Source organism: Anguilla anguilla, chromosome 11 (genome assembly GCF_013347855.1).
Source record: "Anguilla anguilla isolate fAngAng1 chromosome 11, fAngAng1.pri, whole genome shotgun sequence".
In the NCBI taxonomy this organism is placed as follows: domain Eukaryota; kingdom Metazoa; phylum Chordata; class Actinopteri; order Anguilliformes; family Anguillidae; genus Anguilla; species Anguilla anguilla.
Genome location: NC_049211.1, coordinates 14,952,915 through 14,976,183, shown reverse-complemented (window position 1 = coordinate 14,976,183; position 23,269 = coordinate 14,952,915). Strand labels below are relative to the sequence as shown.

General features: G+C 37.1%; 1 protein-coding gene across 1 annotated transcript; it reads right to left on the bottom strand.

Moving 5' to 3' along the window:
- Positions 1-299: 299 nt before the first annotated feature.
- On the bottom strand, positions 300-23,032 carry ntsr1 (neurotensin receptor 1 (high affinity)). Its single transcript, XM_035380789.1, has 4 exons — positions 22,358-23,032; positions 11,662-11,863; positions 8,509-8,593; positions 300-6,166 (listed from the first exon to the last, which is right to left on the bottom strand). The coding sequence occupies exons 1-4, from the start codon at positions 23,030-23,032 to the stop codon at positions 5,917-5,919; spliced, it is 1,212 nt and encodes a 403-aa protein (XP_035236680.1). The 3' UTR covers positions 300-5,916.
- Between the last annotated feature and the right edge of the window lie 237 nt (positions 23,033-23,269).

Here is a 23,269-nt window from a genome sequence, read left to right as displayed (position 1 = left end):
CCCGAAAAAAGGCTGTTGTACCTGTAGCGCATTCATTAATATAAGTGTAGAGGACTCACTGGCTCTTTGAATTGTGGGTAACATGCAGGTGTGACTCATCCAGCTGTCAGCTCTCACTGAACCTTCTGCTGAGCAGACAGTGGTACATGGCCCCTGTGATTGACAGCCCTTTGAAAAAGCACAAGGTGCTAATCCTGCTACAGGCTGTTTGTTAAAGGTCATAGACAGCCGTGAGAGCAGCATGTTCAAGATTATGAAAACACAATTCATTTCATCGCCAGACACAGCTGAAAACAAAACAGGGATTCTTATTTCTTTATTCATCAATATACCTTACAAAAACACACTCTTTAGACCTTTTAAAAACAAAAGTTGTCAACACCAAGTCACATGAACATTAAAAGTCACCCGACAGAAACATTTTCAAAAATGCAATCATTTCGATTATCACAACCAAGCAACACATGAACACACAACTGAAGCAAAAGGCATCACATTAAGTGGCTCTGCTATTTGAGTAATTACTCTATATTTAGACAAATAACGTGTAACACAGGTACACACAGTTTTTGACAATAACAGCTATTTGTGCGATCACAGCAAGATTTGGTTCAGACGCAAGTTAATAATAACAGCGAAATAACAACAGTGAACAAATGAAAAAAAAATTTAAGCAACTGGAACAAAGACAGTGTAATCACACGGTTATTAGACTCAATTAATATAACGTGGAAACAATGTTGGCTTTAAGACTGAATTCTACTTACTCAAATTAGCTGTATGTGTGCTGCTCTAATGCAAGCTAATACATTATATGGCACCATGGCATTTACATTTCAACTGTAGCTATGCATGTGTTCCTACCCTGCAACATTTTTAGAGTTGACCCATTTCTGGTACTGTTTGTTTACAAATGAATTAACATGATTGCTAACGATTTGTCCTTAGAGGAGGATGTTCTTATACCAGCACATATGTTTTACAGAAAAAAGTACCATCAATAAAAAAAAACATAACAATGATAAATGATACAGATTGTATGCAGATCCAACACACTGACCCTGAGACAAATCATATTTGAGACCATACTGTCAATTTAGGCAAATAAGATTTGAAAGGACACCGAAAAATATTTTTAAGCCTGTGGCACTCTAGATAAATATGTAAACTTTCACTTCAAGCACCTTGGTTGCACACAGACGGTCTATGATACTATATCTTTAGGTGGGCATTACACTATCTTCCCAGATTAGTTTTCTGAAAAAGCTTCCTGCTTTCCTGGCCTACAGCTGATGTAGGTCTGTCCAATCACTGCTTTAGAAAGTGGAATTTGACAGGATTAAAAATCATACAAATCTGCAAAAAATTGCATCCTTGCATCCTTTTACACAGAATGTATAGAAATTGGACATTTAATAATATTTTTATACAACTATTTTTAACTGAGTTTGTATAAAATTATACAAACACAATAAAAAAATTTCATGATCTACATGTGTAGGCCTGCCAAGATGTCTTGCTCAGATATGACTGATATGCTGCAAATATTTTTCAGCATGATTTATACATGACCAACATTCATTTTTGGGATGAGGTCACACAAAACTACAATGAATGAACATCAGACAGATGGACAAAAATAGAAAACACAAAATAGGTCGAAAGTAAATCCAAAAATAATTTTACTTTAAAATGATTCATTTTAGTTGTACAGAGCATAAGACCACATATATTTTCAATGTACTTTTTTATAGATAATGTCTACCTCAATAAATATTGGAAATTCAAATGGAAGATGTTTTGTTAAATAAAGAGCTAACATATATCACTCTGCGCAAGACATGGCACATTTTGTAAAGTTTCCATGTACAATGGACAATAACAAGATTCCAAGAACGAATTTCCTAACTGTATAGAAAGAAAACTCTACACAGCAAAATGTTCAGTGTTATATCAACTCTTACAGAGAATATTTTATCCCTATTGGACTCATATGTACTCTGTTACATTAGCGCTGGACATTTTACTGAGTATGTCTTGTACTGTAAGAGAAATAATATTGATCACAGCCTAGTTTCCCATAGGCATTGTAGAACTTTTCAGGCAGAGATATTTCAGGCAGTTCTCAGATAATCTTTGCTCCAATTGTTTTGGCAAACTTTGCTACAACTTTGCTTTTTGGCAGAATTAGACTCTGATCATCAAGTCACAAATAAATTCCATTTCATTTTAAACATTAAACATTTATTGATACAGATATACCTATTTCTGAAATTAACTCAAGATTTTTACAAGCTCATGAAATATGTATTAAAAAACACTCAAAATGATTTTAAATACTGCCCAACCCTATATACAGATGGCATTTAATGTAATACCTAAAGCAAAATCATTTTAGATTACAGGGGCACACAGTTACTTTAATGCCATGTCTGAATGATTAAAAATGTAAGCCCACAGGGACATTGCCTACATCAACTGATCCAATTGATAAAAATAAGTTAAAATAGTCAATTAAAGAAAGAAAAATTAATTAAAATCAGAGATAGTCTTCCACAGTTTCATTGGTTGTGTGATACTTTACATTCCAGTCTTCGTATATATAACACTTCCATTTTATTTGGGCTTCACAAGTTGCATTTTCACCAATGCGTACTGTATGTGAACATTATTAAATGGTTAATTCATCGAAATGAATGAACCATTCATTGGTTCTCTTTTCAATTGTGCATTTTAATGGTATATCAACATATTTTCATAACTCTACTCATTTCATTTCCTGCAGTATGTTTCTGTTTGTATAGTCTTCATTTTATTTTAGTGCAAAATTAACTATGCATCTGCAAAATCATTGCTACTGGATATTAATCTGGATCTTTGTAGGGTCCCATGTTTGTGTAGGTTGTTCCACAATATTAGTCTGACCTACTGTTCTATGGCACATGAAACAAACACCAGTGGTGTATTACAACACAGGTGCAAGTGTGCTCTATTTCTAATGACATCTAGTATCTTTGTTGCACTTGCATAACATTTGAATTTATTTAGGTTTCTTGATAAAACAGAATCCAGGCAAAGTCACACTTTCCTTGTATATGGCACCATGTAACTGCAGAAAAGAGGAAGCCTTCATCAATGTTCAAGGTGAATCTCATTTTAGTCTTTTTGTAATACTTAATGAAAATAATCTTAGTATTTACATTCTTTTGGATTTATTAAAAAATAGAAAATGCATTTTATGTTTATTAAGCCTCTATTTTCTTTTCCATAATCTCTTCCACAATATAATAGAACATAACACACAGAAAGATATGTATATTACGTAGTAAGTTAACAGCAGTTCCATTATTCTGGTTTTTCCAAACAAAGTTGATTCTGTGGACTGAGTTATGTAATATTAAATACCGTCAAAAATGTATTTTTCCAGATAATCGTACTTGGTATTTTTTTCTAAATCTTCCATATATAGTAACTTAATTCTTTTTAAACAAATATTAATATTTATTTTACAGTAAATACATTTCTACAGAAAACTGGAAAACTACAGATTTATTTATTTTATGAGCCAGCATATTGGTGACCCAAGAGTCAACTCCTACTCAGACACACACACACACACACACACACACACACACAGACATACACATGCACATGTTTACACATACGTATCCATATTCTCCAGTGCACAAAGACAAAACAGGAAATTCAGAGGTCTGCATTCACAGCGGGGAAAATATTAAAGCCAACAATTGTATGGACGTCTTTTACTTTGACAGAACGAATGTCACCCATTTATTGGTTCAGACGCTACCTCCCACTCATAAGGCAAGGTCTGCCAGTGTTGAGTGCACCATGCAAAGAGGTTAAGGAGGAAGTCAGTGACTCTATGGCTGAATGACACAGAAATTGCGCTCTTGCCAATGCCATTTTTTGCAGAAATGTTGAAAAGGGATACACAACATATGTGTAAGCTGGTAGCTCAATATACAGAGCAAGGAGGACCAGGAGATGAGGGTACTCTTCTCCTTTTTAATGAATCCTTTTAATGAATTAATTTCTCCTTGAGAGAGTAGTAAATATATAGCTTCTTTCATGTTCAAAACATTCATCCATGGAACCACTGAGCTCCATTTCCCCCTTTCATTCCTGAAGGGGCTCAGCGTAGGAGTGTGTGAGTTGACACTCAGCATTGTTCTCTGTTTGTGGTTTTTAATCAGAGGGATTCGTGCATTGTGTCAGATTTACCCAAGAGTAGACATCAGTAATGAAAGACATTGTTCTAAAAACCTCTCCAGGTTTTGCTAGGTCAATATCTTACATATTGAATAATCTGAATATAAATATCTTATGCGAAGGCAGCTCCAGCATTAAAATGTCAAAAAAAAAACAGGATATACTGTATACTGCCAAAGCAAACAACAATTGCCACTGCACAACCAAGTTCAACCATCATATAGGTTAACGCAACAGTATTAGCATGAGACTATTGCCTGTGAAAACACATGGCTGTAAACCACAGTTTCAAGAGTGCACCTGCACAGACTTACATAAATAAAGCATGCAATGATTATAGATATAAAGCACTGACAGGGAATCAGTGTGCCTGCACTATTGAATGTGCTCAATAGCAGTGATGACATTACTTTAACAGATGACCCAATGTCAGTGAATTACTGGTTCCCTGACTTTTTTATTTGATTCTCCTTACAATTAGCAGTGACACACCCTTAATAGCATATAAAATCTGTGACATTGAAATAAAGTTGGCCAGTAGAGACTTTATCCAGTACTTCAGTACTACTTATCCAGTCTGTATCATATAGTAGTACTCACCCCAGAAATGACATAAACTCTGTTTGATTTTGTAGCATTACAGAAATATACGAAATATAAAATGGTACATGCTTTCTTGATTCACAAGAACCAGAAATGAAATATAGTGGTATGACTGAAATGTTGATATAGACAGATCAACTAGCTAGAGCTCCAACTCAAATAGTATTTAAGATATTCTACTACACAGACCTTTTATTGGACAGCTTTTTCAATCCTATCATATAATATGACACATTTTAAATTCCGTCCCAAATCAATATCACACAGAATTTCTGCAATTCAGGCAACTACAGCTTCAGTATGCGATTAGCCTGCTGCTATAAACCAAGCAGCATGGACAAGCTCTTTTTGTGAGGGCTGTTCATTTTCTAACAGCTCAGAGCTGCTAAAGTTTAAATTCTTCGGATATGACCTCATATGGTATTGTTTTCTCTGAAAACATCTGCTTGGGAGGGGCAAACTTAACTGCCAAAGGGGCTGATGACAGTCCAGAGACTGAACCCCTACAGTATATAAAATAAATATGAATAGCTGAATAAGTATATTCATATGACCATTTTGGGTTTGTTTGTCTCGGTTTAATGTGGTATGTGAATGCTCTATGACTGATCAAGCGGTGTTACTGTGGATAGGTCAGATGGGTGCCTGCATGTCTATTTGCTGCCGTCTTCAGTGAGCTGTTGTTTAATGTGAAATACTTGTGCGGCCCAAATAAGAGAATGTGAGTATAGGACAAATGTGCACAGGAATGTTTCCATATTTATATGACACAAAGACTTTGCACATCATGGCTTTCTTCTTTAATCACAAAAGTTTGACACATGTACAGTATGTGCATTTGTGAAGTAAAATGCCATGCGTAAGTGTCTATTTCTAGTCTCTAAAGTGAAGTGTCATTCACACATGCACTCTCACACACAACTGATTTTTGGTAACACAGAACAGTCCTACATATGATAATTAAAAATTCAAAACACATTCCACTCCATTAATTGTTTCTGTTCCCAGCTGTGTTTTTTTGCGCACTGCTCTCTCCATCCCCTTGCTGCATGCGACAAATGGCACACTGCACTTGGGGAGTCAGTAGACGGTCTCCTTGACGATGTTGGTGGACATGGTGTGGTTGCTAGAGAAGCTGTTGGAGTGCCGGGTGAGGACGCGCGTTTGCTTCTTGCGGTGACAGGGCAGGTACATGTGACAGAACGTAGAGAAAAACACCTCCCGGTATTTGTCAGAGACCAGATTATAAAGGACCGGGTTGACAACAGAGCTAACATAGAACAACACGTTGGTCACCATGTAGAAGTAGTGGTAGAAGTCATACAGACTACTGCAAAGAGGAAGACAGGAGCAGAGGTCATTTAGACTTATCCTGGTGTAGATGTGTCTTGTATTTTTGACATCTGTATTAATTCCATAGCAATTAGTCCAAAATAGTTTGTTTCATATTTGCACCGTATGTTAAATTAAACTGTGTAAACTGTAAGCATGAATTTCTGTTGTTGATTTCATTTTTACTGATTTGTGTACAAGTAAACCAGATGCTTATCCCTAACTAAAACAGACAGGTCTGGATTTTATCAATATTTGTCCTCAAGTGGGAGTAAATCCAGGCTTTAGTCTAACTTTTAGTCCCTTAGACCAGACATATATTCTATTTTTCTATTTACTCCAAATTTCCCCAGAGAAATTTTCATTATATAGTTTAGGATTGTAAGCAAAATCGGCCTCTCAGCAATCACATAATGGTGGATGAAAGACGTGCTAATGATTGCTGTTCAAACCTCCTGGCCAGTCTTGGATGTCCATACTGTTTTCTGAAATATCAGAAACTTTGTAAGGCCTTCCTGATGTTCTGAGCAAGTCAGTCAGTAGCCAATGTTTTGGCCTTCATTTGAGACCAAAGTAAACAGGAATTCCAAGAAATCCCCCCTGTAAAATAGACAGGATATACTCTCCATATCTGTACAACCATCTATGAGTCCAGATTCTTAGTTTTCTTTCATACTGGACATTTCTGCAGTGCCCAGATAGTGCTTGGATACTAGCATTTTGCCAAGCATAGCATGGACATAACTAGTTTGATAATCTCCGTGAACCAAGTCTACTTACAAGACCTTGGTTGGACGAGATTTGGGTGATTGCAGAGTAAGGTCCTATCAGATAGTCTGAGCACCCATACCATCTAAGGGATACAAAGGATTTAAAGTCGTAAATCAGGGAACGTGAACGGTTTACACAATGTTAAAATTTTGACAGTTGTGTAGTGTAAGCCTGGTCTAAGTCCACCCACCTGGATTCAATCAACTATGAATCTATATCATACAACAGATGTTTTTCACTGACAAAAAGACAGCAAGAGTCAACAATGAAAAAAAGGTCTTATTGAAATGCAACATGTCATGTAGTGTCCAATAATATCCTAATTTGAAAACTTAAACCTGCCTGGTAAGATTTGTTTGAGCATTTAATTGCTTTTGTCCATCACGGAAAGAGCCTGCTTTTTGCCTTTAACAGACTATCGTTCAAAAGACAGCATGCTAAAATTGCATTACTAAAATAATAAAAAACATGGTTACTGTGTATTTGTTTTTAGTTAGATTTGGCATGGTTTGAGTCTGCATTATAGTTACATTACGAGGTTTGAGGCTACATTATAGTTACCATCCAAAACTGACAAGAGTTCACAAAAAGCACTAAAAATTGGGAAAGATGCTGCCAGAAAAGACACAGAAAGCATGGAATCAGCAACACCAGTGTCTTCTGTGACAAACACCAGCCATGGAAATAATTACTCCTCTGGGTGATAATGACCTAGCACCGACTGTAATGCTGGATACACTCCTAATCCGCACCAGGAAACACATCAATTTCCGCACAATGAAGATATTCAATGCACTGAACAGGAGTTTTTGAACTGCATATTATAAGCTCTGCTTCATACTCAAAAGGTGATTAGTAGGCAGTCCCACTCACTGATTGTGTAATTAGCTGTAGCTGACATTAATTTCGCACAGGCTGCGTACGCACCAACATACCCTCATCAGGCTGCATTTTGGGCTGTGAGCTTCATGTACATACATCTAGCCCTATGTGTTATACCTGCAATTATTTAAAAGACAAAGAATAAAAAAATAACCTAGTGTGCAATTAATCTTTGACAGAGACATTTGGACAGAGCGGCATATTTGCACTCTGCAGACACTGATAGAGCGGTAGATCTTAATTAAATCAAGCATGAGTCTGTTTAAAAGCACATGCCTGGCCATGGCAATTGCCTCTGACTGATGGCCCTATTTGAAGAGGGAGGGGGCTTTTAGAGGTCTTTAGCCTTTTAGAGGCTACTGTGCTTCATCAAACTGATATTGACATCTCATTCTATAGGCTCACATTTGCTCCCAGTCCCAAATTATATATGTGTATGCAAACTGCCCAAAAACAGGGATTTACTGTTGTGAGACAAGCATACCAGATGTACAGATTCTGTTTTGAATTGTGTTGGTGAAGACATATCATCCCTCGAAATCATTTATATAATAACCAGAGGCCTTGCTAGCTAATTGCTTTACATGGCTTATTCTCAAATTGTTATCTTTATATTACGTAATATACAAATCGGAAATTACTCCAGACTGAAGCAATCTGATAATTTATGTGAGGTATTTTACTCACTTTGTCCACACAGTGACATAGCAGTACATGAGGCGTCGGGCATGGTAGGGTAGCCAGCACACCACAAAAGCAAGGACCACAGCACCTGTCGGACAGAAGGGATAATAGAGAAGGGACAGCACAGGCAGGGGGAATGTGAGAAGAAAGGAAGAACAAGAAGGACAGAGATGGGGAGGTAAGGAGGAAGGAAATGGAGATAAGGAAGAGGGGGAAGAAAGGAAGGGAATATGGTAGAGAAAAATAGTGATATCAGTACCTAGGAAGTAATGGCTTATTCTCTAAGCCATTCCTTCCCAGGAAGTACTTCAGAAAATGTCTGCTCAACCCACTTCAACATACCCAGTCTTGACAAGACAAGGAAAAGGCAGCCTGCACCACAAAACAGAAACCCCTAAACAAACAACGGTGGGCAGCTTTTTTTCTGTGCCTATATTCTCTATATGTTTATATATGTTATTTATTATTGCAATATTGTTATATGATCTATATACCATAGTTAGGGGTGTTAGATGGTATAATGTTAATGTTATTAAAGGGCAACTAACAATAAAAATAAAAAAGCACACCCTGTGGCCCTCCTGGACCAGGATTGAGTGGCCCTGGTATAAGATATCGATCTAGCAGAACTGAGTGTTCCTGTGGAGGGTTTACATGGTGATGGAAAGCATGCCTTATCCCACTTGAAGTTGCATGCTTTTAATCAGTGCCATTTAGTCAATACTCTTTGAATGCCATCCCTCAAGGCATTGCCATTGCTTGTTATTGACATTGGAAGTCTGAAGATGAAAGTGAGTGTCATTCCCAAGTGCACCATCAAACAAAAATGTATGAATGTGAGAAGCCTCAGGATCCGTTGCCTAAATCTTAATTCAGTTGTTAAGTCATGCTATCTAATAATGCCAATCTCAATAGCTTACTGTCTTTCATGATCGTCTTTTCCATGATGCCTGACTACTTTTTAACGATGAGCCGCACTCACCAGACCCATGGAAAATACACCCTCCATGCTCCATACTAAAATAAAAATTTGCAAAAAAGCAAATATATTTGTAATAAAATTTGTAATAAACGTGTAATATGAACACCTATCTATGATGATTAGTTTAATCCAGAATTATTTTGAATAGTTAGTCCATGATTTTGGATGATTTTCCATTCCTTTTAATGCTTGAATAATTTCATATTGTACCAAGCTGGGTAAGATTCTGCATCAGTCTGAATTATCAGCTGTGTTTGCACCATATTTATTGAGAAGTGTGTTTACTCTGTCTCCAGGTGTCCATGTACATGTCTGCTTGGACATGAACAATGATCAGTGATCTGTATTTGCTGCAGGTTTTTTTCTGACGTAGACAAGCTTCCTGGAAGTGTAGTATGAGGAAAATGCAGGCAGTAACTGTAACACTTTGCCTGTGGGTTCTGTGAATACAATTTTCAGTGCTGTTCTAAAATGAGTTATGATCTTTCAGAGTGTGAAGAGGACTAGCAGAGATTGGACAACTCCTTTCAGTTAAAATTCTCAGAAGGGGACAGGAGTCAGAGGCAGGCTCTCAGTGACAATAAATTTCAGAAAAGAATATGAAATATCACCCTTAGTGATGGATGTCCACATTGTAAGTCCTAGGCCAACCCAGTCAGTCCAGAAGAAGTCTGAACAGAGGGGAGGAGAGAGTGCAGCACTTCTGCATTGCTGGATTTTTGAGAGTTGGGAACATTATTCTCTTTCTAATGACCTCAGCCTGTTTTGCACTCAATGTTGTGACAAGCCCTTTAAACTCATTACGAAAGACATCTTGAAGACATGGCTCTGTATTTTATTATTATTATTATTATTATTATTATTGTTATTATTATTATTATTATTATTATTATTATACTAATTATTATTATTATTATTATTATTATTATTATTAATAATAATAATATTATTATTTAAACCAGAAGGGAAGAGGGTTGGTTGAAAAAGTTTTCGTGTATAGGCTGAGGGTAAGGTACTGTATGCAATTTCCTTGCCATTTCTCTCTTGTTCCTCAGTCAGCACTGAACATTAAAAAGTGGCTTTGGAAAGTCCTCAGATAGGTCTCCAGCTTATCGCATCCTGAAAGGATAAGGGCCTGGCAGTCTGATTCCCACGCGTATACTGATTCTTCGTAGAAGAGTGTACATCCACAAAGCCCTGACATAGATTACACCATTCATACCACACTGAATATCACTCTTCAAACAGCATAGCAAATAGCTGACATTACTGACATTGACATTGATCAGGAACACTGTGGTATGCCTGCCTGCGATGGTAAATGTAAAGGGGGTCAGAGCTCAGCCCAATCTCATTTTCTATCTCAGTCTTACACATGTAAGCTATTTCATTACTGCTTTGAATATAGATAAGGGTGAGAATTATGCAAATTTATTATCATTGGGTGGAACTTAATTTAGTTTTTTCACATTTCAGAAATAGCAACTAATGCATGATTATTACCCAAGTCTAATTTAATAATTATTTTATTAATAATAAAGTAAATATTAATGAAAAACAGGGTAAATTAGTGATACATATATAACCTGGAATGGAGTTGACCCATGACATTGATGGGACTATGCATAAAATATACTGTAAGTTCCACATGATGAAGCCAAAATGTATAATAAAAAATACCCTTAATAAAAGTGGAGAATCACCACTTTAACTACATGTGAATTGTTTGATTACAAATCTAAAATTATGGTGCACAAAACCAAATCAAGAAAAAATGTCTTGAGTTATATTGTTATATCATATTATTCCCAAGTAATTGAGTTTATGCTGTCAGGTCCAATTATGCAGTCATGTCAGATTGTTGATTATCTACAAGCTGTAGAGCTGCAGAAATGTCAAGAAGAGTAATTCTAAGAATATTCCATCATAGCATCCAAAAGCATTGTTTTACTGACTTCATAAATCTATTCTTGATGTTCCATTTTGATTTTGCCACCAGGAACAAACTCGGAGCTGCCAGAGATTAATGGATTCACTGGAACGCAGCCCAATATGATAATAAGCTTTAAAGGCGAGGAACTGTCAAAATATTTTAGGCAATTATGTGTGTTTATATTTAGAAGTGCTTCCCGCACACGAGTGTGTGTGTGTGTGTATGTGAGAGCTTCACTCACGTAGGACCCTGACCCCATGCTGCAGGGACTGTGCCCGGTTGGGCTCCACGCTGACACTCAACATGGTGGGATTTCCCCCGATGATGCACACATGGCTGTCCTGTGCAGCCTGCCGGAACATGCGCAGCAGCTGGCTGGCTATGATGCCATTCAGCGCTGAGATCGCTGCCATGGGAACCACGAAGGACAATAAGGCATTTATCTAGAGTGAAATAGGCAGGGCATAGGAGGTAGAGGGTCAGAGGGACAGGGAAAAAGTTGAAAAGAGAGAGAGAAGTACAACTTGTATCATCACATTTTATTCTGTTACTTATCAACTGTAGCTTTTGAAGGTGAGTTTCTATTTGTTAAAAAAGAAAAAAGCATTCACAAAATCGTAAATGTGGATAGAACATGGGCAAAGAAAGAAAATAAAATGAAAGAATAGATGATAAAAAAATCAAAGAAGGAGTAAGGGACACAAGGACAGAGCAAGGCTTGATAGCTGACAGAGACAGAAGCATCACCTTCACATAAATGCCTATTACCTATTAATGGCAGCATTTTTCATAAAAAAGTTTAAAAAAAAATCATTTTTAAAAAACTTTTTCATGGAAACCACACTGCCACTGCCTTTAGTACTTTTGAAGCTTAAAACCACAAGGAGACGCTATAAACAACAGTGGTATATTAACCTGGAAGTAGTTTCAAGTTTATATAAACAACAAGTTAGTGAACACCTTTTGCTAACTAGCCATGATTTAACTAGCTATAACTTACAGATAAAGTCATGATTGTCCGCTGACTGTGTAAAATGGCTTGATAGAATGCACATTGCTTTGACAAAAAAAAAAAAAAATAATAATAATAATAATAATACATAAAATAAATCAAATAGCTAACATCCACATAGAAACCATACAGAAACCATACAGAAATAACAGTATGTTATTACAATCCTTAAGTAGCAGGAGCAGTCATACAATAATATTGTAAGACTATTATACCAGTATTATTACATGGCTTTGTTGAATCCTCAATTCTGATTGGTCAATTCAGGCATTCAGCACTTAGATATTTCTGTATAATGACTGCTGCTATGGGCAACAGACCCTTTAACCTAGAACCATCACTCTGCAGAAAGAAGTGCCGCAGCTGCCAAATTGATCGCTGTCTCTTTAATTAAGAAAACCAATAAATCTGTAAATATAGTAACAGTAAATATAATCAGTATGCAGTTATTATTATTATGACTTATGCTAGCTAGCTACACAGTATATTCAGTCAGATTTACAAATGGTAAAACTAAAACTGACTTAGTTTTAGCCATGTGGCGGTATGAGTCTGAATTACATGCCAGGGAGATAATGAACGTCGATGACACTGACAGTGTCGAGAGAGTGAAAGAGAGCCAAAAATACTGAGGCAGAGCAAAAAAAAAAAAAAGTCGTCTGTTCCTTAATAGTGTTAACTCGCCTTGTACCAATACCACGTTAGTCAATATTCCCCAATACGCAAGCATGTCTAACAGTGTAGCATGCAGGTATAATGACTCTAGTGCTGTGCAGACACTGCGCTGGAATCTAAGGAAGGGATAATCCCCTCTGAGGCAGTCAAACATCGGGGAATAATAACCTTTGTGGAGAAAACCCCCCTCCATGTTCTTCGACTCTGTGGTGGTCATTATTCCCCAATGGCTAACGGGGGATTATCCCTTACTTAGATTCCAGTGCAGTGTCTGTACGGCACTAGTCATTATACCTGCATGCTACACTATTATTATACCTCTACAGCACCTGTATAATATGTTACTATTATAAGGACAGCATGACAAAAGTGAAAATGGTTTATGCTTGTATAATTACACAATTGTGGGGAAAATATCAAAATGGTCTTTGTATCAATTTCACCGACTGTATTTAGACAACCCAGGTCAATTGATAATGTGGCTAGCTGTCCTAAAATGGGGTGCCAGCATGGCAATTTACATTCTCTCTTCAACCTCTCAGTCTCTATCTGTTGCACATAATTCATAAATTATGGCTCAAATAAATAAGGTTTGGCACTGTAGTGGAAAGTGTCATCTGTTTCATAGTTGGACACTGTAGCTTCCATTTCAATTTGTAGTCAGCCTGGCTAACATAAGGTATGCAACAATACAGGAAGTTTAGTAGGTGCCAGGCCAGCTGCTTCTAAACTACATCACTCTGGCCAAGGGCCTGGAACACTTTTGAATTGAGAAGGAAAGAAGTACCCACACAATGTACAACTTTATTATATTTATAATTGTGAATAAATAATATGAAATTCATCTGCTCATATTCATAGCTTCTGGAGGGACAACATATCTGTATGTGCTGCTATGGAGTTACAGGAAGTTTATTTTCTGCGTCATCAGAAACCTTTGTAAATATTTAAATTGGCCTTTATTGCACACAAAAACTGTCTGGGTCAGTCAAAACCATACACTAAAACTGAAATAATAATAATAATAATAATAATAATAATAATAATAATAATAATAAAACTCCAGAAAATACACTACCCCTTTAAGACTAACTGGGCCGCTTAATTTACATCCATTAATTTAAAAAAGGGCTTAATTTGTATTTTGGTGGGTGAATTAGTTTCTTTTATGTGCTCACTCTTTGATCATGCATTATCTCAGTTTAGAACACTGTTTTTCACCAAGTCTATTGCCAGTCCATTGGCTCTCAGCTTCATTAGAATGACGAGTCTTCATTACTAAAATGTTGGTAGAATCCTCAATAAATTAATTTATTATCTTTCATACGCCCCCATGATACATACACAGATGCATGTGCATGCACACGCACTCACGTGGTACACAAAACACATACAGTACATACAAAATAAATTTAGCTGCAGTTATGTACCTTTCATCTACTGTATTCATCCTTATAGCTCAATTGTACCCAGTTCCATTTTCCCCAATTATACATTTCATATCTTCACAGGTCATGCTGATAAAGACTGAAATAGGAAACTGAATTGGGAGATGCATGATTAGTCCTGGCTAATACACCCTCTGAGACCGATTGATTTTGTGATGGATCATAAAGTCCTGCATGCCAGTGAATGGGAATTTAGCAGTTTACCATATTAGCTTCAGTTCTTTCCTATGTGTACTGGTTACTGAGAAATCTATAATTTGCTTAATCCACTCAATCTCACTTGCAAGAATAATTTCTGTCATGTTACCATACTTCTAGATCACTGCAAAAGTAATACTCATCATTTTAATGAACGCAGTAATCAGGCTAATCAGCATGTTAATAAGCAGCAAATGACAATATACAATGGCATCTAAGAGCTTCTTGTAATTGTGTATGAATACTTTGTAAATGGTTGGCTGTGCATATTCATAAATGATAGAGCAAGCCTGTAAACCCTTTCCAAAGGTATATTGAAAAAACTAAAATAAAAAAATAAAAAACATTTCTCTTATATCTAATATTTCTGTTTCAGAAACAAATATTTAGTAAAATATGAATATTTAAATCTTCAACCTTGGTTTCAAAAATTAATATTTATAAAAAGATATATTACCATATATCTTAAATCTTACAACCTCATTTATATAAACAACTCTGACAGGGACATTGAAAGTACATTAAATATGTTAAATATGCAGATAAAAACTTGGCGGTTTAGCTAACAGATTGGAATCTACTAAAGTAATCAAAGAAGATTCAAATGGAATCCAGAAGTGGGCTAAATCTAAAGTTCTACATGTGGGAAACAAAAACATAAGGTAGGACTATTTAATGGGAGGAACAAAATTGGAATGCGCTCAATTTGAAAAGCACTTTGGAGGAATAGATGATCAAAACCTTTCAGGATCTAGGTGCTGTGCTATATCAGTTAAAAAAGGCCAACAGGTTGCTGGGATGTATAGCTAAACGTACTGAGTATAAATCCAAGGATATTATGCAATACCTTTGTCAGACCACACTCAAGAGAGTGTGCAGTTCAGGGGACCGTACTCCAAGAAAGATATAGAGGCTCTGGAAAAGGTTCAAAGAAGGCCAACCAAATTAGTTCCAGGTATGAAAGATAAAATTTATGAGGAAAGACTTAAGATGCTTAATCTCTTTAAGGTCCGTAAAAGGAGAAGTAGGGGTAATTTGATTGAGACTTTCAAATTTATAAAAGGGATTAACAAAGTGAACTACACACGATTATTCAGGTTGAGTTAGCTCTGTTAGTAGAACAAGGGGGCATAAATGAAAATTAGCAAAAGGTGAATTACGCACAGATGTTAGGAAGTATTTTTTCACACAGAGAGTAATCACTGCGTGGAATAACTTGCCAGGTCATGTAGTAGAGACAAAAACTCTGGGGGCGTTCAAGACTAGGCTTCATATAGGGCTAGATATCTCGTTTATAAGCAAACTGAGGACTAGGTACACTTTTTTGGTAGGATAATGGTGAGGATGTTGGTCTGAATGGTCTGTTCTTGTCATTGTGTCGTGTCCTGTTGTGTTGTGCTGTTGATTTAAGCCTTGGCTGTGTCCGCAGTTGACTAAGATCAAGTATCCACAGTGGAGGGATACAGTTGGCTGGTAGTGTGGGCTTCAACTGGGCTGAGCTCCTCTTGCAACAGTCAGTGCCCCCAAATTACAGGTACACATTTTTTTCCAGTGAGAGGATGTGCTTGTCATCCAGTAAGAAATGTCTTCTAGCATCCCATGTGACCAGTATTGTGGAAAACAGTCACTGGGTCCACATGATGAATCCATATGCTTTACTGCAGTGCTCCATGCACTGGCATGGGTGGCAGAAAGAGATGTTATAGAGAGCAACAGTGCCCCATCAATGTTAAAATTACAGACCATTAGTTACGCAATTTTTTGCAAAAAGTGAGAAAATGCACGTGTATGTTAAAATATTGTGACACAGGCTTTACGACAGAGACCATTGCACATCTGTATTTATATATTAGGCTTGTATCGATATTGTTCCCAAGCCCTCAGATGATTTTTGAATAGCTATTTGATTTTTTCTCATGACACTCACTTATCAATTGTACTAAATGAGGTGATAACATTTCCTCACCACCCTCAATTATGGGCAGCAATTAAGTGTTCTATTATCTATCTAGCACAATTTCACAGTGTGACATAGGTCATTTTGAAATAATATTTCTGTAATTGCAAAGACTGAGTGCCCCTGGCAGATTTTTAATGACCAAAACGTTCATTATGTTTGCCTTTTTTCAGTGTATATATTCAAATACCTCGGTGTATTTTCCTCACACTCTACTTCAGAAAAAATATTGGTTTCCCCAAAAAAAAAAAGAACAATACCAACAGAAAAGGCAAATGGATGATTACAAAACCAAAAGTTTAAGTAATGAAAAGGCTAAAATGACTAAACTTTTGCCAACAGTTATTAGGATCAATCAATAAGAAAACAATATTCCTCTATAACCAAGATTAAACTTCATCTGACTATTAATTATAGTCCCCTCCCCCACCTTTTATTTTCCAATCTGGTAATGCTATTTTTGAGTTGGCAATTTAAACGCCTGATAATACATTCATATACTAAGACATTCCATAAATGAAATATTGTGAAATAAACTTGAGTGTTGCTCAGAGTTCAAGAGGGCATGCAATCACTCTTCTAAATTATTAACACAAATGTGCATAGAGACAATCTCATTGATAGCACAACTGCTAAGGGTTTGTTTTCATTGCAGGGAAGCTAAAGACACAAAGAGGTGAACAATCAGCCAGAGTCTTAAGGTTTTCATCAAAGCTTAATCAAGCACATTGTCTGAAATGATCCCTCTTATGAATACAGAGAACATTTTCTCCCTTGTTTTTGTTTGCAAAATTTGTTATTAGAAAAAAGAAATGTATTGGAGAAGGTCTGTGTAAGAATCTGATGCATAAAGCAGAGTCAGTATGTCACTGATATAAACACAAAACGGATCATAACTTACACCAGCAAACCCGATGTGCATTCTTTGTAAAACACCAAGAATATGCATGTCATATATATTAAAATGACAAATAAAAATGTATCTATATTTGCAAACAGTGAAAATGGAATGCTTAAAATAACTATGATTTGAGAAAGATTTGCTTAAAATAACCAAACCTATCTGCCAATGGGGTAAAAATGTATTAAAAAGCTGTTTTCTGACTTTGTTTTTAAGTTTATAATGCCCACTAACATTACATTTTTTGCAGTGTATATCATCTATAAAGTTGCCTTTCTAATTACCATAATTTGACTTGAAATGGACCAATGCTGTCCCATCACCTCTAACGCAGCGTTAATAAAGTACACCACCTACTGCACGATCCTTTAGTACACCTGACTTTTTTGAGTGTCTTTATCAGTTATCTATTATATTATTGTGCTTCCGAATGCAACCTTGAGACTATTTCTCCTTACTCTGAAACACGCTGCCTCTTTGAGTGGACACAGCTCCTGTGCTACTGTTGTCTTCAGTGCTACAGGACATGCAAGTCTCGTCAATAGGTCCAGACATGGTTTCTATGGTTACATTTAGCCAATACTTTCCAATCTCTCAATTGGTCCCTCGGTTTCACTTCCATTTATCCGCACCCTTCTCATTTAATTGCTGACTGTAATTCACTTTTTTAAAAAGCAACACTTTTGTGTGTTTTTATTCTGTTTAACTGGGTTCGAAACTTGAACCAACCACTTTATATAATTTGGATCAACAACATTTTGGTTTTGTTGTGCAAGATGTGAACTTCTTAAGAGACATACAGCTGAGAAAATAAACACTGAAAAAAATCAATTTGAAACGTTATCGATGTAAAAACATGAACTTTAATGCTTGTCTTCATCCCTGTCTCATTATTCACTCTCTCCACTTCATAAATGACCATATATAGGCAACAATGCTTTTGGACAGTTTCAAATAGAAATCTGCTCTATTTTCTCTTTCTTTCTCCCCTTTTTCTAGAAGACTTGAGGAATTTCACCATCACCTCAAATTCTGCCTTCTGTCTGCATATTTTACCCAGAGCTTGAATTTATGTGATAACACATCCTGAGTGGAGTCAGGGAAATGCCAGCAGTCTTCTTAGGGATTTGAGTCATTTCAATCAGTCGCCCTCTCTTCAGCAGAATGTCAGTAGGCTGCATGTGCTGAACAGCAGAGGGCACTGACTGACTCCAGATACTTTAATATTGTACCTGGAATACGTATTGATATACAGTACTGTGCAAAAGTCTTAGGCACCCTAGACTTTTAAATATAATATATAGTATATATTTGGTCTTAGATGTTTATTTTTTGTTTTCTGCATTAGTGTGTCAGTAGAAAAGAGCAAATTTAAGATTTCCAAACATGAATTTTCCAAAAAATGAATTTTACAGATACGTTTTTGTATTTTGTTAAATAAAGTAATATTTTAAGTAATAGACTACTTTTCAGATAAAAACTTGATCAAGCGTCTCTGGGATTACCTGGAGAGCCAGAAGCAAGCGAAACAGCCAAAATCTGCAGAAGAACTGTGGCAAGTTCTCCAAAATGCTTGGAACAACCTACCAGCCGATTTTCTTATAAAACTGCCAGACAGTGTACCTAAGAGAATTGATGTAGTTTTAAAGGCGAAGGGTGGTCACACCAAACATTGATTTTTGATATTTATAACCTTTCATTTCATTATGTTTGAAAGCATCTTAGCTGTACAGCATTTTTTCTACAGGTGCCTAAGACTTTTGCACAGTACTATATATATATATATATATATATAATTTTATTGTATTTATTATTATTATTATTATTATTATTTATATATATATATATATATATATAAATGCAATGGTATGCAGTGCACAAAAGCAGTATTTGTATGTACTCCGTGGTACTTTTTAAACACATTTTTATAGCACATTTTTTGGTAAGCCCAACTAATTTGCATTTGCAGCTGTTGATTCTGTGTTGATCTAAGTATTTTTTCTGGAGAATGCAGAATGCATGTGAATAATATGTGGGAAAATATAAAGACATGAATACGTTCCACCAAACTGCCCTGCCCTGCCAGCTGCAATTGCCTATACCGCTGCCTCACTCTGGAGCCATAGCACTGGCTGGATAATGAGCCACCTGCATGAGATTACAACAAAAGGCTTCTTGTCTGAAGGGATGGGAGCCAGCACCACCTGCAAACCAAAACCTTTCCATGCCCCAGGGGGATGTCCACATGGGGCTGCCAATGCAATGATGTTCCACTTGAGCCCCTTTATCTTCCATTAATATTTTCACACACAGATATGGTATCTCTACTGCCACCTCTCCACAACTGCATACGCAAACCTTAAATTTTGTTAATAATAGTGTGCCAAGTGAATACATGTATACACTTAGGCAAATACAATGAAGAACCAGACACATGCCAGGCAAAAGTTCTGAGGTCCAAAAAGAGGTGTGGGGACTGCAATGTAGATATAAATATTAAAAATCCTCCAGTATTATCTCTGAGTGTGAGTTCCCCAGCTCCACTCAATTTCCAGGGCCAGCTTCTGCTGTAAGTCATACTGTCTTGTCAAAAAATGTGTTCGCATTTAAAAAAAATAGCTTTTGGAATCTGATGAAACCATAGTTTACAAAGATAAATTAATATACTGTAGTATGTGATGAGGGACCATGTCTTCCTGCAATACCATTCTGGCATTTCTCACGCCAGATGTTCTTGATGTAGGTTGTTGTCCATTTACGGTGCTCAGGGGACAAAGGACTCCTGTCCCTGCACAATGTATAGCTTCATATGGCCTTCGGGAGCCAGCTGCAGGCGCACCGCTGTGAAAGTTACTTTGAAAGTGTACCATAAATAAGAAGAGACATTGTGATGCTGAATGGCTGTGCTGCTCCACGTGGTCATTTTATTGTGTCACTGCAATCCTTAAGGCCTGGTGCAATTATTACTACTACACAATTATTGCATCTTCGCCACAATACAGAGCACTCGATAAATAACAAACACACACAATATATTCCTTCTCAAGGTCACAAGCTGTTTTGACAACATCTGCCTGAGGAGGGTTTTTTTGGCATTCCGTAAATGTGCATGTGATGACTACAACTGGGACAGTATATCAAACATGACAAAATCTGATTAGCCATAATGAGACCAATCCCCAAAACACTCAAAGGTAATTTATTCCTCTTAAACCAACCGCCTTTGCAAATGTACCGCAGGTGCACTACTGATGGTCATGAAATTACCGATATTGAGTTGGACATGTCTTAATTTACCACCACCTGAGTTAGTGCTAAACTTTTTCACTTGTACCTAGAGTGCAGAAATGAGGGCCCAATGTGGACCTGTCTCCTGTGGACCTGGGAAAAATACCAGGGCTATCATCATGACACAGATAAGAACACACACACGTTGTCATCGTCTTGACAACCTGGCTATTTAAACTGAAAACACTTACTCCCAGCAAGTTATTCACATGCTAAATAACTTTCTTTGGCAATTGATGGATGAAGAATGTTTTGTGGCCCTTCACATTATTTGATCCTCACAGCATGTGTGTGTGTGTGTGTGTGTGTGAGTGAGTCAATGAAAGGTTAGTGTACTTCTGTTGACTGATGGCTAGGCAGCAGTTACTTTGTTCTTAACTTTGCTTCTTGACTAACAAATATAACTTTGTGCCAAGGGCAAAGCACATCGTAGTTAGACAAAATCTGGGGCCAAGTGCTGGCACAATACAAATCTGGAATGAGCATCTAACTGTAGCAGATGGGTTGAACAAAATTCTTAAAGGCACGGCTTGCATAAAAAGCTTTAATATTTTGATTACTGGACCGAATATGAGCTAATATGTTTGTATGAAGTCAGAACGGGTTAAAAGCAGATAGGTGTATTCTGAGTGTTGTGGAACAGCGACAAGTCTATACAATGGCAAGTCCAATTATTGTCATCAAGTACAACTGGATATCCTGGAGTGTACACCACAATTTTCCAGTTTCCATGTGAACGTATTGAGAGTACAATGCGTAAGCCTACCTACTTATGCCAGGAGGAAATAAGTGTGGTAATAAGCATTACGTTGGTGGCTTCCACAGCACTTTGCTGGCCAAAATTAACCGTAATTGTAAAAATGTAAAATCATCAAACTGCTTTCAGATATAGGTCTATTAACTGTCTATGTCCAACACCACAAGCAACTAACAATGTTCGACATATTTAATACAATCCACAGCACACTTTATTATCGATGAATTAATTAAGCTTATTTCCCTGCTTCAAACTAACAGCGATGACGTCAATAAATAGTAGCAGCGGAAGCAACCGTAACCCATTGATCACAACAATCATCTCACAGTCACAGTACCCTACTATTTACAATGGAAGTTCACTGTTCTTATAATTCCTACAGTTCAGGGCATGCAACATACAAATATTACTCTTGTCGGTGAACAATATGTTAAATTTAAGGTTTACCAGGCACAACCCTTTAAATAATTGTTTTGGTACATTTATAACAATTCTTTATAAAAGAATGAACAATTTAAAATGTGATTAGTTCATAACATTATAAAGCCATTTCTATCACAGATCAATTTGCAATTGTGAATTTTTGTATTTTCAAAGTGGGTTTATATTTAAAATAGCAAAGATCAGAACTGTACATTATGGTGCCAGTAAGAGAAATAACATAGCCTGAACGTTTCCAAATAGACCAGTCTAACACCCACCTGCAGTACGATCTTGGTCGTTACGGGGGATACGATACTGGTGCAGATCTTCTCACTTCCGGCGTTTTGCTGACCCATAGTGAAAAGCATCGGCGTGGCCAGAAGGAACGATGCCACCCACATGCCACTGATCAGCTTCTTGGTGCGGCTGCGAGACATGATACTCTTAGCTTTGAACGGGTGGCAGATAGCCATGTAGCGCTCGACGCTGAGGCTGGCAATGTTGAGCACAGTGGCATAAGAGCAGCCGTCTCTTAGGAAATAGTACCCTTTACAGACCGCTTCACCGAATGCCCACGGGTGGTGGACCCAGATGAAGTTATACAGCTCGATGGGCATGCACAAAACGAGAATTAGGAGGTCGGATACTGCGAGGCTTGCAAGGTGATAGTGGACAGTGCTCTGTAGGTTCTGTAGAGACTTCTTCATTAGTGAAGTGTAGAGTGTTATGGAGTTCCCCAGACATCCTATCACAAAGAGTGCGATGTATATCACGGTGACCACGACTTTGGAGTAGATATCCGTGTTCACGTCCAGATCCAGATTGTTGTCCAGCGGAGATTCGGTATCGTTGTCGTATGGCATCATGGAGTGGTTCCCAGATGCCAGGAGTTTTTGCGCTAAAATGCGAAAGTAAAAGAACTTGCGCTCACTCAGTGTGGTATTCTGATCCATTTTTATCAAAAACGAAATGTATAAGAAATAAAACACGCGAACTGAAATTCAGAAGAAACTATACAATGTTTCAAGGAGGCTTCCGAAGCTCAAAGAAGGAGAGGTGATGTGCGTAAAATTGCCAGAGAACACGGAGAGGGAGCGGTGCCTTTCCTGTCCGTCAGTTTCAGTTTCTGCATTTGGCAGAGTAGTTGCGCTGCATTTGTATCGGGCATAGAGGAGGAGTATTGGACGCAG

What these genes read in the sequence shown, in the direction of transcription:
- ntsr1 (XM_035380789.1), bottom strand. Translation starts at nt 23,032, where the DNA reads ATGGATCAGAATACCACACTGAGTGAGCGCAAGTTCTTTTACTTTCGC. An exon ending in CGACCAAGATCGTACTGCAG is followed by an intron (nt 11,864 to 22,357) that starts GTGGGTGTTAGA and finishes ATTTCACTCTAG; the next exon opens with ATAAATGCCTTATTGTCCTT. An exon ending in GCATGGGGTCAGGGTCCTAC is followed by an intron (nt 8,594 to 11,661) that starts GTGAGTGAAGCT and finishes TCTGTCCGACAG; the next exon opens with GTGCTGTGGTCCTTGCTTTT.